Source organism: Antechinus flavipes, chromosome 6 (genome assembly GCF_016432865.1).
Source record: "Antechinus flavipes isolate AdamAnt ecotype Samford, QLD, Australia chromosome 6, AdamAnt_v2, whole genome shotgun sequence".
Classification (NCBI taxonomy): domain Eukaryota; kingdom Metazoa; phylum Chordata; class Mammalia; order Dasyuromorphia; family Dasyuridae; genus Antechinus; species Antechinus flavipes.
Genome location: NC_067403.1, coordinates 198,468,556 through 198,484,313, shown reverse-complemented (window position 1 = coordinate 198,484,313; position 15,758 = coordinate 198,468,556). Strand labels below are relative to the sequence as shown.

The window sequence follows — 15,758 nt, the reverse complement described above, 5'->3', positions numbered from 1 at the left end:
GTATTTGTGCTGCTTCTCTATTATTTTGGTCCCAGGCCAAATATATGGCCAGGTTGATGGTTGGGTCTGTCACATGTAGTACCTATAATTATGTTTAAGTTGTCTGATTTCAAACAATCAAGAAAAGTCTCACTGCACAAATGTATATACCAATAAACAACAAAAAGCTAAATTGGCCTACCTTCTCTTCTCCACTGATTAATGACTGAATTGTTTCAAGGGTCCTTCTTTTCAAAAGACCTCAAAATACTTTATAAATATCCAAGGAGAAATACCTCACCCTCACCAATGTAAATAGTATCATTATAATGAACTACTAACTATGGTTTCAGCAAGTGATAATCAATTAAAAATTGACACTCATTTTAAAAAGATATTTATTTTTTAAACTTTGTCAAATCTGAGAGAATTTTTTTCATCCAAACCACATTTTTAATGGAGGCAGGCTAGAGAAAAATCAAAATATACTTGAAACACATAATATACATAGTGATCTTAGCACTTCAAACTGTTATTATTGGCAAAAACTTGGGAGAAATGAACAAAAACTCATGGTTTTTTTGTCATAGGGGATTCCTGACAATTTAAATTATTCTTAAAAAGTTCTGTTCACTGTTCTGTTTTTCACTCTGAGTTTATGTTCCATGCTGCAGATCATAATTGGTCATCAACAATACAGATATATTCATTTTATTATCTGGAGGGAGGGCTGTACTGAAGTTTGCACTAGAGGCAAAAGAAACTATTAACTGTAAATAGACACATTTTGTTTTCAAAATGAACAATTTTTGTGGTGCTGATGACACTGGGAATACTGTGCTGGGATTTTGTCTGTTTAAATATAAAAAACTCCCATACATATAATTTAAAATTATAAAGGTTTAAATAACAGCTTACTGAAATAATCCTACCTAAATCCCCAGCAGACTTGATGTCGATGTTATCAAAACCACTGCCAATTCGGACAATTATTCGAAGAGCTTTGAATTTCTCCAGATCTTCTCGTGTTAAAGTGATAGTATGATACATCAAGGCACCCACTGCTTCATTTAGTACCTAGAATCAAGGATAGAAAAAAGTTCTGTAAATGCTAATTTTTGAAAAACTATCAAAGAGATTGCAAAATCATTGATAGGACAGGGAAAAAATCTGCTGGCTTAAAAGATGTGCATGAGTCCCACCCACATATATAAATAGTTGTCTCTGCTAATTTTTTTTTTTAACCTCTTCTTATAAGAGCATAGTCATATGTCCATGGGTAACTTGCTCATGTTTCAGGGAGGGCAGACTGCCACGAAAACCAAATAAAAAGGTCTGTCTGGCTGTCAGAAGTGTATAGCTTGATTTCTACTAGGCTCCCTCTCCTTGGCCATCCAATCCCATTTAGTTTCTTCTCATTATATCTTGTTATCTTTTTGATGACTGCCTTACTTGACAAAATCTGACTTTAAATCTTTTTTTTTTTTTTTTTTTTTAACTGAAATCCTGAAAGATATAATTTTGGAAGTCACTCAGGGACTAGGGAATCATTTTTTAATGTTAATTTTTTTTGACCTTTAAGTAAATGCCCTCATTTTATAGATGAGAAGGTAATTCTGACAGAGTGGAAGATTTACCTAAGGCCACACAGGCACGAAATAACAAATCTAGAATGCATAGCCTTTAATTCTAAGTCCTGTTATAGTTGAAGCTGTAATATATTTAGTGCAGTAATGCAGAAAAAAGTTGGAGTCAAGGACAAAGACTAGCAAGCTTTTATCTACTATCTTTTTGCCCAGTTAGCACAGGATTCTTATGAAGATACCATGAGCACCTTTTTGAATTAGTCAGTAATCATATTTTCAGTTTCCACATATGTACCCTAATTGAATATACACTGGGAAAAGATTCCTCAGTGTCTACTATAGACAATGAAGAATTTTTGAACACCTAGAAAACATTTTCAAATTAAATATCAGTACTTCCAACAATAAAACCACTCCCTACTTGTGAGAATTTTTTCAGACTAGAGAATTTATATTCTTGCAGAAGTTACAAAGAACCTCTAGTTGATATTCTGCTCCTCTAGGACTCAGCTTCTTAAACTGTGGTCTCAACTCCATAAAGTATCTCCCAACTGAATGTGGGGATGTGAAATTATGATTTATTGACAGTAAATGTTATTTGCATACCTATTTTATATACTCATATACACTGGGGTCATGCAAAAATTTCTTGGGGGAAAGGAGCTACAAATGGAAAAAAGTTTAAGAAGCCCTGTCTAGGATAAAACCAGGACATGGATGCCTGCCTAGGCATACTGGCTGAAGATTGGACTCTTTCTGTCTCTTTCTTTTTTTTTTTTTTTTTTTTTTGCTGAGGCAATTGGGGTTAAATGACTTGCCCAGGGTCACACAGCCAGGAAGTGTTAAGTGTTTGAGACCAGATTTGAACTCAGGTCCTCCTGACTTCAGGGCTGGTGTTCTATCCACTGTATCACCTAGCTGTCCCCAGATTAGACTGTTTCTTAAAGATGAGGTAAGGCCTGGAAACTGCAGTAGTCCCTAATTTCCTATCCCTCTTCTTATGAGCTATGCCAAGTTCAAACTTGTCAAGACCAGGATAAATGGCGGGATCATGGAAAGGCAGGAGGATACTGGGTTTGTGCACTGTTTCAGGATGCTGGCTCTGACAAGGAACTATCTGTGCATCTCCCACACTGAGGTAACAGAGGCCAAGACCTGCTGCACTCATGTTAATTAATTCAGAGAATTTGTAAGGAGGACCTGGTTTACAGGCAGGAAGGTCTTCTGACTTAGGCAAAACTAGTCTTGCCTCTTTAGGCCACAAAGGAGAATGTAACCAAGCTAGGTTGAGTTACAATAAACAAAAGCCAAAGAAGTCTATGATATTCCTGTTGGCTATAAGGACAGCTCTTTAGTAGATTCCCAAAAGCAAGACCTCATCTTTTTGATAATTTACTCTGAATTTTCTTTTCTTCTTTTTTTTTAAAATACAAAAGTGGTACCATTGGCTGGCTTTGAGCAATGTCTCAAGTAGTATGAATGGCTCACAATGACTCATATACACAATTTCACACAACTCCCATTTATTGAATGGGAGTTCAATAGTTGTTGGGACTGGGGAGTCCCAATGGAAGTTCAATGGGAGTAAGGGACAATCTAGTGGGCAATAGCTCACCCAGGGGATGGCATTCATGGATACAGTCCTTTGAACTAAGAATGAAGCAGCCTTTTTTGACCCTAAGTATCTAGTATATCTGTGTGTTCAATTTGATCTGGCTCTCATCCTCTGATTATCAAGAGTTCCTCCTATAGCCTCCATATGGAAGACCTGCCTAGGTCAGGCAAACTTTTTCCTTCTTCTTTTGGCTCTGCTCTTGATTCTTACTGGAAAGAATAACTGGAAAGAATTAACTGAGGACCTACTGATTAATATACCATCCAGGAACTCTCCAACTGCTCTGCCATGGCCACACATATGAGTGTGTTAGAAAGTAAATTCTTTAAGGCTAATTTCAGAAAAGCCTGGAAGGACTTATATGAACTGATACAAGTAAAATGAGCAGAACCAAGAGAACATTATACACAATAACAGCAAGATTATGTGATGATTAACTGTGATGGCCTTGGCTCTTAGCAATATGGTGATTCAAGACAATTCTAATAGACATGGGATGGAAAATGCCATCTGCATCCAGAGAGAAAACTATGGAGACTGAATGTGGATCAAAGTATAGCATTTTTACTTTTCTTTGTTTTTTTCTTCCTCATGGTTTTCCCCTCCTTTGGTTTGATTTTTCTGGCACAACATGACAAATATGAAAATGTTTTAAAAAAGTAAGTTATGGAGAGCAAGGACAGTCTCATTATATTGTATCTTCAGTGCATAGCATAGCGCCTCAGACACTAAGTAAGCAAAAATAGATATGTTTTCTTTCATTGGTTTAATTCATTCATTCATTTTACATAATAGCCAATCCACACTTTTTATTAACTATCCACTACATACTTCCCTTAAACAAAATTATCACTCTTTGCAAATGTTATTATGGTATACTTAGAGAATCCTAGAGAATTAACTAAAAAGCTACCAGAAACAATTAACAAAATTGCAGGATACAAAATAAATCCACATAAATCATCAGCATTTCCATATGTTACCAACAAAGTCCAGCAACAAAAGATACAAAGAGAAATTCCATTAAAAATAACTGTAGATAACATAAAATATTTGAGAGTCTACCTGCCAAGACAAAGCCAGGAACTATACGAACACAATTACACAACACTTTAATTTAGTGTTATAAATTTAGAGATCTAAACAACTGGAAGAATATCAAGTGCTTGTGGGTAGGCTGAGCTAATATAATAAAAGTGAAAATCTTACCTAAATCAATCTACTTATCAGTGCTACATTTATCAAACTGCCAAGAATTTACTTTACAGAGGTAGGAAAAATAATAACAAAATTCATTTTGAAGACAGTCATGGACTATAATGATCTAGTGTTTAACAAACCCAAATACTCCAGCTTCTGGGAAAAAAACTCACTTTGACAAAACTTGCTGGGAAAATTGGAAAATAATACAGCAGAAACATAACACTCTATATCAAGATAAGGTTGAAATATGGTCATGATTTAGACATAAAAGGTGATACAATAAGCAAATTAGAACAACAGATATAGTCTATCTATCAGATATGTGAAGAAGGAAGGAATTATTACAAAGAGATCGTAAAAAAAGGGAAAAGGACTCACTCATGCAAAAATGTTTTTGGCACCTCTTTTTGTAGTGGCAAGAAACTGGAAACTGAGTGGATGCTCAGTTGGAGAACGGCTGAATAAGTTATGGTATATGAATGTTATGGAATTTTGTTCTACAAGAAATGATCATCAGGTTGGCTTTAGAAAGGTCTGAAGAAACTTATATGAACTAATGCTAATGGAAGTGAGTAGAACCAAGAGAACATTGTATACAGCAACAAGATTATGATATGATCAATTCTGATATACATGGTTCTTTTCAACAATGAGATGATTCAAGCCAATTCCAATAGACTTGTGAAGGAGAGAGCCATCTGCCCCCAGAGAGAGGACTGTGGGGACTAAATGTGGAACACAACATAACGTTTTCAACTTTTTTGTTGTTTCCTTGTTTTTTTTTCCCTCATTTTTTTCCTTTTTTGATCTGGTTTTTCTTGTGCAGCATGATAAAGATAGAAATATGTATAGAAGAACTGAAATATTTCTATGTTTAATATATACTAGATTACTTGCTGTCTAGAAGGAGTGGGGAGAAGGGAGAAAAATTTGGAACACAGGATTTTGCAAGGGTGAATGTTAAAAACTATCTTTGCATATATTTTGAAAATAAAAAGCCATTAAAAATAAATAAATACTTTCCTTAACCTTTTACAATACCTTCAGTTAAAATTCAGTTCTTTCTTGAGTACATGTAAGTATGTCCAAAACAGATACAAAACTGTGGTCATGGAGTCTTGTGTGGATGATATTTGAGCTAAGCTTTGAAGGACACTAAGGATGCCAAGAAGCAGAGGTGAGAAGAGAATGCACATCAGATATCAGACACAATTTATGCAAAGACACAGAGAGAAAAAATGGAATATCATGTGTGAGGTACAGCAAGAAAGCAAGTTAGTTTAGACTGAAGAGCTTATGAAGAGGAGTGATGCAGATCAAGGTGAAAAGGTAGGTTGGAACCGGGTTATAAAAGACATTAACTGAATGGTAAACCAAAGAGTTTCTATTTGATCTTAAGAGAATCTTTGGAGATTTAGGAGGTGAGTGACAAAGTCAGAGTTGTACTTTAGAAATAACACCTTATAGGTATATGGAAAATAGCCTAAAGAGGGGAAGACCCTAGAGGCAGTTGGGAAGTCATTGTAATAATCCAGGCAAGAGGAATAGAGCCTGAACCAGGGTACTAGCCATGTCTAGTTGTGGCAGTATGACTAGACATGAGGGTGAGAAATGGGGATCTGAGGATAGCTCCCAGGTTGTGAACTGAAGTAAGTGGATAAAGAATACAATAAATGTTATTAAGTAAGAGGAATGAAGGCAGATACCAAGTGGAAGGAAGAAAGGAAAGACAAATAGGAGGGGAAATAAGAACAAATGGAAGGGGAAAGAACAAGAAAATGAAGATGTAAGGGAGAAAGTTAAGACAGGGAAGCACAATGGGACATGAATGAAGTTTTAGAGTCAGAATGAACTTTAAGAGATCACAAAATGCAGATGTTCAGCTTTTTTTGTGTGTATTGGACTCCTCTGGTAGGCTGGGGGACAACCTTTAGAACCCTTCTCTGAATAATACTGTTAAATGCAAAAAAAATAATGATATCTATTCAATTGAAATAGTTATTAGATCCCAGATTAAGAATTCCTAATCTAGTCTAAGTCCTTCATTAAAAATGAGGAAGCAGAGGTCCATCAAGATAATGAATTGCCTATGATAACACAGGAAATGACACAATGGGAGACTTCGGAATCTAGCATTCTGACTTCAAATCCAGAGACCTCTTGCCTCATGCTCTCTTTTAAACTTTATTTGGCAGTGAAATAAAGCCAGGCTAAAGATAGGGATGACAGAATAAATGTTTCAGATATAAACAATTATGATAAAGTGATATTACATTTAAAAATAAAGAGGCAAGAATGTCTATGCAAAAAATGAAATTATGAAGGCTGGTTGGAGAGTCTTTCTTCTATCAACTGTTTTTGTTCAGTACTTTTAGTCGTGTCTGATTTCTGACCTCATCTGGGATTTTCTTGGCAAAAATACTAGGGCATTTCCTTCTCTAGCTCATTTTACAAATGGGGACACTGAGGCAAATAGAACCCTATTCTTGAGTCAAAAGACTTGCCCAGGATCATACAATTAGCAAGTATCTGAGGCTGGATTTCAACACGGGTCTCCTAATTCTAGGTCCAGCACTCTATCCATTATATTACTCAGCATGTCCCCCACTAGCTGCCCATTGTATCAATTATATATGCTTGGTTTTAGAAAAATATTAGTGGTTTGGGCCAGATGAAAATTTTACTGTGAACCAATTATGAGCTCCCTGCTCCCACCTGGATGCAATTTTGAAAGCTGCCAGGAGATGGCACTAGGTCATATTTAAATTCGATAAAGGCAATAATGAAACGGTTCCTCATGCAGAGCAGGTCAGGTTTGTATCTAAGGCAATGAAATACCTACTTACTCTGCCTCCACAAGATTGAAATTTTGCTCGTTAGGCAAACATTTTTTCCTAAAGTGCTCCCAAATTTTCAGAAAATCTAGATCAAGTCAGGATCTCTGGAGACCTGACATTTAGGCAGGATCTTTTTTTTTCCCCCCAAGGAAGTGTTTTGTGTTGGAAGGTTTGCCATACTGGGCTTATTTTTTGAAATAATATCAAGGCAATGGGGATTATTTTCTTAATAGTTGCAGAAGATGAGTTTTTATATAAAGAAAAGAATTTTTTGACCAATGGGGTTCAGTGCTACAATAGTAATTTCTAGATTCCACTAATGAATGGAAATCTCTATTGTATTAAGTATCAAATGTTCAAACAAAGTAGAGATTTTACTTACACTGAGGAAACACTTTAGACTTTGTTACTTAGTGTGAAAAGTGCTAATTAAATACCTGCTTGATAAATACGCTTATCAATTTTCAAAGACTTAGAATAAAATACTCTTAATACTTAAATTATCCTGAACATAATTTATACTTTCTTTAATGTGACCCATAGAAATATTATGAGGCTTGTCCATTATGAATATCCATTATCCTTGCCTGTATCTGGTTAGTAAAATCTAATTAAAAGTCTACTATATATAGGAAGAGAGACTTTTTTTTTTTTGCATTTTCAAATAGGCAATTAAAGACACAACTGCAATCCAAACTAACTATCAACAGTCAGTACTGAGTAATACTGAATGAAATGAGTAATTAATATGGGCTAACATTAAATTATTATCTTGTTGATAATGAAGATTATTCTATACTCTTACTGTTTCATCAAGTCACTGTTCTTTAAACACTTCCACCAACTTAATTCCATATGGATGAAATGTCTACAATGTATATGGCACTGGACTGAGAGCTGGGGAATATAAAGATAGATCATATACTGTCAAATCTAGGAAAGGAAGAAAAAGTAAATTTTTATTAAACAGTGTTGTTCCTTTGAGGTAGTACTATCTTAAGGCAAAGGAAAAAAAAAGTTATTTAAAAAGAAATTTTTAGGTTATCTGTGGATTTTACCACTTTGTATTCCCATTAGCATCAAATACTGAAACCATGGCATAACTAAGTTAGCATCCTTGTTCACAGGCTTGTTTCTGAAAAGGAATTTTACAATGAATAACAAGCTTAAAAGAGCTTAAGATAGACAGATGTAATTTTATTCCACAAATATAAATTGGTATCAACCTACATAAGATATAAATAACATGTTGAATTTCTAGTCTTTTCAAAACATGATCAGCCAAGCACTCTATTCAGGTTCAGGAGATAGTTTTAAAAATCTCTTTCTGAACAGATACTATACTTTGGCCTGAAACATGTGGGAAATATTTTTTTGAACAGTTATAACATTCATGATTAATTTCTGGTCCATGGATAATCATTCTACCTTCAATTTCTCAACCTCTCTGAGAAAACGGAGATTAGGAAATTGATGCCAGATGCAGGTCTTTCTTGGTTTTCCCTACAGAGTTGGGGTGGGGGCTTCTGCTTTGACTGTAGTGAGCCCATGACACCAACTGATGATAAGTCTTGGTTTACATCTGGTATAGTGGCTGACAGCAAATGTTACCTTATTTGATTCTCTCAAACTTTTGATTATAGAGCATGATAATAGTGTAGGAAGGGGCAACAGTACCTTCCTTCTATACTGCCTGCCAAAATAAGCCATAGTGGAGGGTTCTAAGCTGTTTTTGATAGCACAATAATGCTACAGTCTTAGAGCTGTGTTAAGTGTCGTCAATCAGACTTCAAGCAACTGCTAGAAAGAAAAGCATTTTGGGGTTGAGCACTGATTCAGGGATTAACATTCTCTGCTAATATATTATCTTCTTTCTTTCTTTCTTTTTTATTATTATAGCTTTTTATTTACAAAATATATGCATAGGTAATTTTTTAGCATTGACAGTTGCAAATCCTTTTGTTCCAACTTTTCCTCCCTTTCCCCCCACCTCTTCTCCCACATGGCAGGTTGACCAATATATGTTAAATATGTTAAAGTATAAATTAAATACAATATATGTATACATATCCAAACAGTTATTTTGCTGTATAAAAAGAGTTGGACTCTGAAATAGTGTGCAATTAGCCTGTGAAGGAAATCAAAAATTCTGCTAATATATTATCAAACTACCTCAGCAAAACATGTTTAATGCTTCAATCTGTAGGGTTGGACTCCAGGGAGGGGGGAGGAGGAAGAGAGAGGGGAGGTATATTTAGCACATGACAAAAAACCCTGAAGACAATGGGTCCCTTCTAATTGAAGCCCCAGAAAGCAGTGGGTTGGAGGACCAACCACATTATTAAAGGAGTTCTGAGGGAGTTAGCCTACATGGGTTATGTTAAGTGCCAGTTTTTTTGGTTGTCTTTTTTTTTTTTTTTTTGCCATATTGTGAGGTTTTGTTTACATAAACTTATTATCTTGCAAAACCACACTAGAGAGGGAGAAATGGCACTTAACTTACCCTTGATAGGCCAACTCCACGCTCCAGCAGTAGTGTCTTCCATTTCCCTCACTTCAGCATACTGCATTCTGGAGAGTCAATCGTAACTGAAAATGGACAATTTAGGGAAATCTGGAAAAAAAACAACAGACATTTCAGTAATGTACTAGATGTGTTTCATCTTCTGTTCTGCAGTTTTGGGAGGTTTTGTTTTATAATTTCTTAGTAGCTAAAATCAAAATAAAGGGAGGTAAAATGAAAGACAACAATCTACTATTCTCAGATGCAACCTAATGAAGAACTTGACATTGAGGTAGAATAACAATTGTAAAGGAGAAGCAAGTGGTTCCATGTGAATGTGGTGCCCACTCAGTGAAGAAGCAGGGAATATAGCAGGGACTCTGCCCATTAAACAAAGGCCTGGCAAAAGAAAGCTTCAAGGCCCTCAGAATCTGGGCTTCTCCTCTGAGGCCCTGAAAGGAGAACCAGGAAGTTCTTAAATCTGGGCAGCTACAGTGTTGCTATGGAAACCAAACTTCCCTATTATTCCCAGGGGATAATCATTATCACTGTGGCAATTATAGCAAGGGGAAAGTACCCAGAGACTCCAAGGCAGCTCTGGAGAGGGATATAGAGGCACCACCAGGGGTCCCCAGTTGGCGGGCCTGGCAGGCACTTCCACATGTTTTACCAACTACAGAGCAGTCAGGCTCAGGCTCTCCTCAGGAAAGCTTGAATACCACAGGACAGACTGAGGAGTACCTGTTCCCCAGCTCTCAACCTCCATGCCAGACTCAGCCCAGGGGGCCTTCAGGACAGATATTCCATTTCCCCCTTCCACAGAGAAATGAAGGTGAAGCTGGATGCCAAACTAGAATCCTGGCTTCACAGCCAGGGCAGCTTCCTGATATTCTTGGTGCTGCAAATAATATTCCAGTCAGGTTAAAAGAAAACCAAGAGATGGTATAAATACCCATGGAATTTTAGATTCCAAATTGTATATGGTTTGAATAATAAGGATAAAAAACTTGGACTAGATGTCAGTAGTCCTTTTTCAATTAAAAAAAATTATTGTTAATTTTTTTACACCAGCTTCATTTCTAACTACATCTCACCTCTATCTAGCAAATAAGAGCCTTTTCAACTTTCTCCACTGTTCATTAGATTATTCTTTAACAAAGGAAGCCCAAGTTATTTATACATGCAAATTCTATATACTAAAGAAATTTCTCGTTTAAACCAAGGACTTTCTGGCTTTCAGTTCTTAAATAGTAAATAATCAATGGTATTCATGATTGAGCCAATAATTTTTATAGCATCCTATATATATATATATATATATATATATATATAATATATATATATATATATATATATATATATATATCATCCTAAAATCAAAGGATTTCATAAATGGAAGGAATTTCACAAGCCATCTAATCCAACCAAATGGCAGACAAGAATCCACTTTACAAGTAATCAATCTTCTGTCTGATGACCTCAAATGATGGAGGATCTACTGCCTCTCAAGGCAGTCCATTCCACTTCTGAATAGTAGAGTATTTTTCCTTTCATTAAGTCTATACTCCCCTCTTTGCAACTTTTACTGATTGTTCGTTCCTATTTCTTCCTTCTCTTGGTCAAATGAACAAATTTAATTCTTTTCCCATAAAATAGCCCTTCAAACTGAGTAGATGCCTATAACTTGGAGAATGGCTGAATAAGTTATGATATATGAACGTTGCAAAATATTATTGTTCTATAAGAAATGATCAACAAAATGATTTCAGAAAAGTCTGGAGGGACTTAAAGGAACTGATGCTAAGTGAAATGAGCAGAACCAGGAGATGATTGTACACAGCAACAGCAAAATTATACAATGATCAATTATGATGGAGGAGGATCTTCTCGAAAATGAGATGATTCAGAACAGTTTCAATGATCTTGTGAAGTTAAGAGCCATATACACCCAGAGAGAGGACTGTGAGAACTGAGTGGAGATCACAACATAGCATTTTCAGTTTTTTTTTTGTTGTTGTTGTTGTTGTTTACTTGAATTTTATTTTCTTTCTCATTTTTCTTCCTTTTTGATCATATTTTTCTTGTTCCGCAAGATAACTGTATAAATATGTATGCTTATATTCGATTTACATATATTTTTACCATGTTTAACATATATTGGATTGTTTGCCATCTGGGGGAGGGGGTAGGGAGAAGGGGGGGAAATTGGAACACAAGGTTTTACAAGAGTCAATGTTGAAAAACTATCCTTGCATATATTTTGAAAACAAAAAGCTTCAATAAAAATAAAATAAAATAGCCCTTCAAATACTTGAAGGTCACAATCACCAGCTACCTTTTCTTTAATTTTCACTTTTACAACTTTTTTTTCTTCAATCAATCCTTGAATGCTATGATTTCAAAGCTCATTAAATCTTGAATATTCTAGTTTATCAATATTCTTCCTAAAATGATACTAAATACAATAGCATAGATATGATTTTAACTTCAGCAGAGTATACTAGGACTGCCACTTCCCTAGTCTTGGCTTCTGCTTGTTCTCATGGCAGCCTAAGAGAGAATTAGCATTTGGGCTGTCATATCATCAATATTTGGATCCAGCCTTTTAAGCAATTCTGAATTCCCCTCCATCTCTTCTAAGCCTTCATTTCCCTTCTTTGGTCACAAGAACAACCAGAGAGATTGTCAGTTTGATATAGTCTAAATGAATTATTTCTATTACATTCCTATGATTACTGTCAAAAAAGAAAATAAGGATTTTTTGGTATGATCTATCCCTGATGAAATTACAGTTGTTTATTGTTATCACAATTTCCTTTTCTAAAAGTTCACTAATCATCCCCCCTTAAATAACACATTCTAGAAATTTTCCAAGAATAGAAGTAAAGCTCACTGAAGTGAAGTATCTATCTAGAAAGGGCTATAGCAATTATTCCATGTCTTGGTCACAAAATTCTAACAAATTTTCCCCACTAAAAACTGAAAACAGCTTAAACTCATGCAATTAAAAAAAAATTCCTTAAACTAGAATCAGCATGTTGTCCAAATATAGAAGCCAGGGAGTCTGGGGTCTAGTCTCCTTTCCAGCAGTAAACATATTGTATGACTGTTCCCTTTCCTTTCTGGAACAAATATAATGCTTTGTATAGATCATGGGCTTAGATGAGATGCATTTTTGCATTCACAATATCAAACAAATCAGTAAAGCACACCATTTCTTTTTTTCATTTCTTAATTTTTTAATTGTTTTACTTCCAAGTTTATCTTTTTTTTTTTTAAGTAACTTTTTATTGACAGAACCCATGCCAGGGTAATTTTTTAACAACATTATCCCTTGCACTCACTTCTGTTCCAATTTTTCCCCTCCCTCCCTCCACTCCCACCCCCAGATGGCAAGCAGTCCTATACATGTTAAATAGGTTACAGTATATCCTAGATAAAGTTTATGTGTGCAGAACTGAACAGTTCTCTTGTTGCACAGGGAGAATTGGATTCAGAAGGTATAAATAACGCAGGAAGAAAAACAAAAATACAAGCAGTTTACATTCATTTCCCAGTGTTCTTTCTTTGGGTGTAGCTGCTTCTGTCCATCCTTGATCAATTGAAACTGAGTTAGATCTTCTCTTTGTCGAAGAAATCCACTTCCATCAGAATACATCCTCAAACAGTATCATTGTTAAGGTATATAATGATCTCCTGGTTCTGCTCATTTCACTTAGCATCAGTTCATGTAAGTCTCGCCAGTCCTCTCTGTATTCATCCTGCTGGTCACTTCTTACAGAACAATAATATTCCATAACATTCATATACCACAATTTACTCAATCATTCTCCAATTGATGGGATTCATTCATTTTCCAGTTTCTAGCCACTACAAACAGGGCTGCCATAAACATTTTGGCACATACAGGTCCCTTTCCCTTCTTTAGTATCTCTTTGGGATATAAGCCCAGTAGAAACACTGCTGGGGATCAAAGGGTATGAACAGTTTGATAACTTTTTGAGCATAGTTCCAAATAAACATACCATTTTTTTAGGCTGCTTTAGGTTTTATGAAGAAATTATCCACAAAAATCTTATAGTTCTAGGTATTTCAAGTAGTGCTGTCCCCATTTTATAAATGAGGAAATAGGACCAGACACTGGAACCAAAACTCAAACCCAGGCCTCCTACCTTCCACTGTCTTTCTACTTATTGTTTTAAAATAATATAACAAATCATGACTTTATTTATTTGGAAAAAGGAGGCTGACTCTTAAATACATGAAGAACAACCTGTATTCTTGATATTTGCTATAGTGGCAATCGGATCTATGTTTTCATAGGTGAACTGGTTCCAGGTTAAGAATTCCTATCCCATTGATCCAGCAGTGTTACTACTGGGCTTATATCCCAAAGAGATCTTAAAGAAGGGAAAGGGACCTGTATGTGCCAAAATGTTTGTGGCAGCCCTGTTTGTAGTGGCTAGAAACTGGAAATTGAACAGATGCTCATTAATTGGAGAATGGCTGAATAAACTGTGATATATGAATGTTATGGAATATTACTGTTCTGTAAGAAATGACTAACAGGATGATTTCAGAGAGGACTGGAGAGACTTACATGAACTGATGCTGAGTGAAATGAGTAGGACCACGAGATCATTATATACTTATTATATCACTATATACAACAATATACATACAACATTATATTATTATCATTATATACAACAACAATACTATATGATGATCAATTCTGATGAATGTGGCCCTCTTCAACGATGAGATGAACCAAATCAGTTCCATTCGTTCAATAATGAATAGAACCAGCTATACCCAGCGAAAGAACTCTAGGAAATGAGTGTGAACCATTACATAGCATTTCCAATGCCTCTGTTTTTCCGCTTGCATTTTTGATTCCCTTCTCAAGTTAATTTACCTTATTTCAAAATCCGATTCATCTTGTACAGCAAAATAACTGTATGGATATGTATACATATATTGTATTTAACATATTTAACATGTATTGGTCTACTGGCCATCTGGGACAGGGGGTGGGGAGAAGGTGGGGAAAAGTTGGAATAGAAGGTTAGTAGAAGCAAGGGTCAATGCTGAAAAATTAACCATGCATGTATCTTGTAAATAAAAAGCTATAATAATAATAAAAAAATTCCTATCCCATTGTAGGTTGAAATCTTAAGAGAGTTTCTTAGCATCATACATCAAATAAGACTATTTTCCTCCTTGTTCTATAACCTTTGAAGGCACAAATTGCTGAAACGGTTAATTCATATCTTCAAAAAAAAAAAAAATCCTTTCAACATCCAGCCACAAAGAAATAAATATCTGGGCCTGTTTTTGCAGAAATTTCAATTGATTAAAATGTGGAACTATGTTGCCAAGAATGAAATTCTTAAATTAAATTTTTTTTTCATTATAATATTCTCACTGAGTTTGCTATTCTGTGCTAACCTCAAGAACTTTATACTTTCTTCCTTCCTTATTATCCTCTCTAGAATTTGACTATAGAATGAGGTACACAGAAGACAGAATAGTCATGAAGTGGTTATTTTTTCAAAGGCTCCAAAAAGAGAATAGAAGGGCTTGTAATTGAAATGAACATGTAAGAAATTGAAGCCACAACAAAAGTTTTTTTTTTTTTTTAATCCTTTATTTCTGCTTTCTTCTATCACCATCTTGCCAGGAAAATTATCTTTTTAAAAACAGCCAGGAACTTAAAAAAAAAATATATATATATATATTCCTTAGACTTCATTGTGGTAAAGGAAAAAAAGTTTACTGATTTTTCTTTTAAAGTTCTTCCAATTTCTTTCTAATCTTTGAAACTAGGCAAAAGAAAAAAAAGAACTCCTAAGGGATTGTTCTCTTATAGACATGTAAAATGCTATTACTTAAAATATGGATATATTAAGAGACAGATTGAAATAGGAAGGACTTTTGCATATAAGGTAAAATAAAACAATTTCCCATAAAATCAGTTCTGGTGCTTGGCAGTAAGATAAACCAATTACCACAAGGGGGCTCGATAGAGTTTT

General features: G+C 35.1%; 1 protein-coding gene across 4 annotated transcripts in view; it reads right to left on the bottom strand.

Annotated features, from left to right (window-relative positions):
- CTBP1 (C-terminal binding protein 1) overlaps positions 1 to 15,758 on the bottom strand; it is a 423,238-nt gene that overhangs the window by 33,511 nt on the left and 373,969 nt on the right. For all 4 annotated transcript variants that reach the window (XM_051965802.1, XM_051965801.1, XM_051965804.1 and 1 more), the window contains one exon: positions 912 to 1,056. In XM_051965802.1, the coding sequence (XP_051821762.1) occupies positions 912 to 1,056 (145 nt within the window). The remainder of the gene's footprint in view (positions 1 to 911; positions 1,057 to 15,758) is intronic.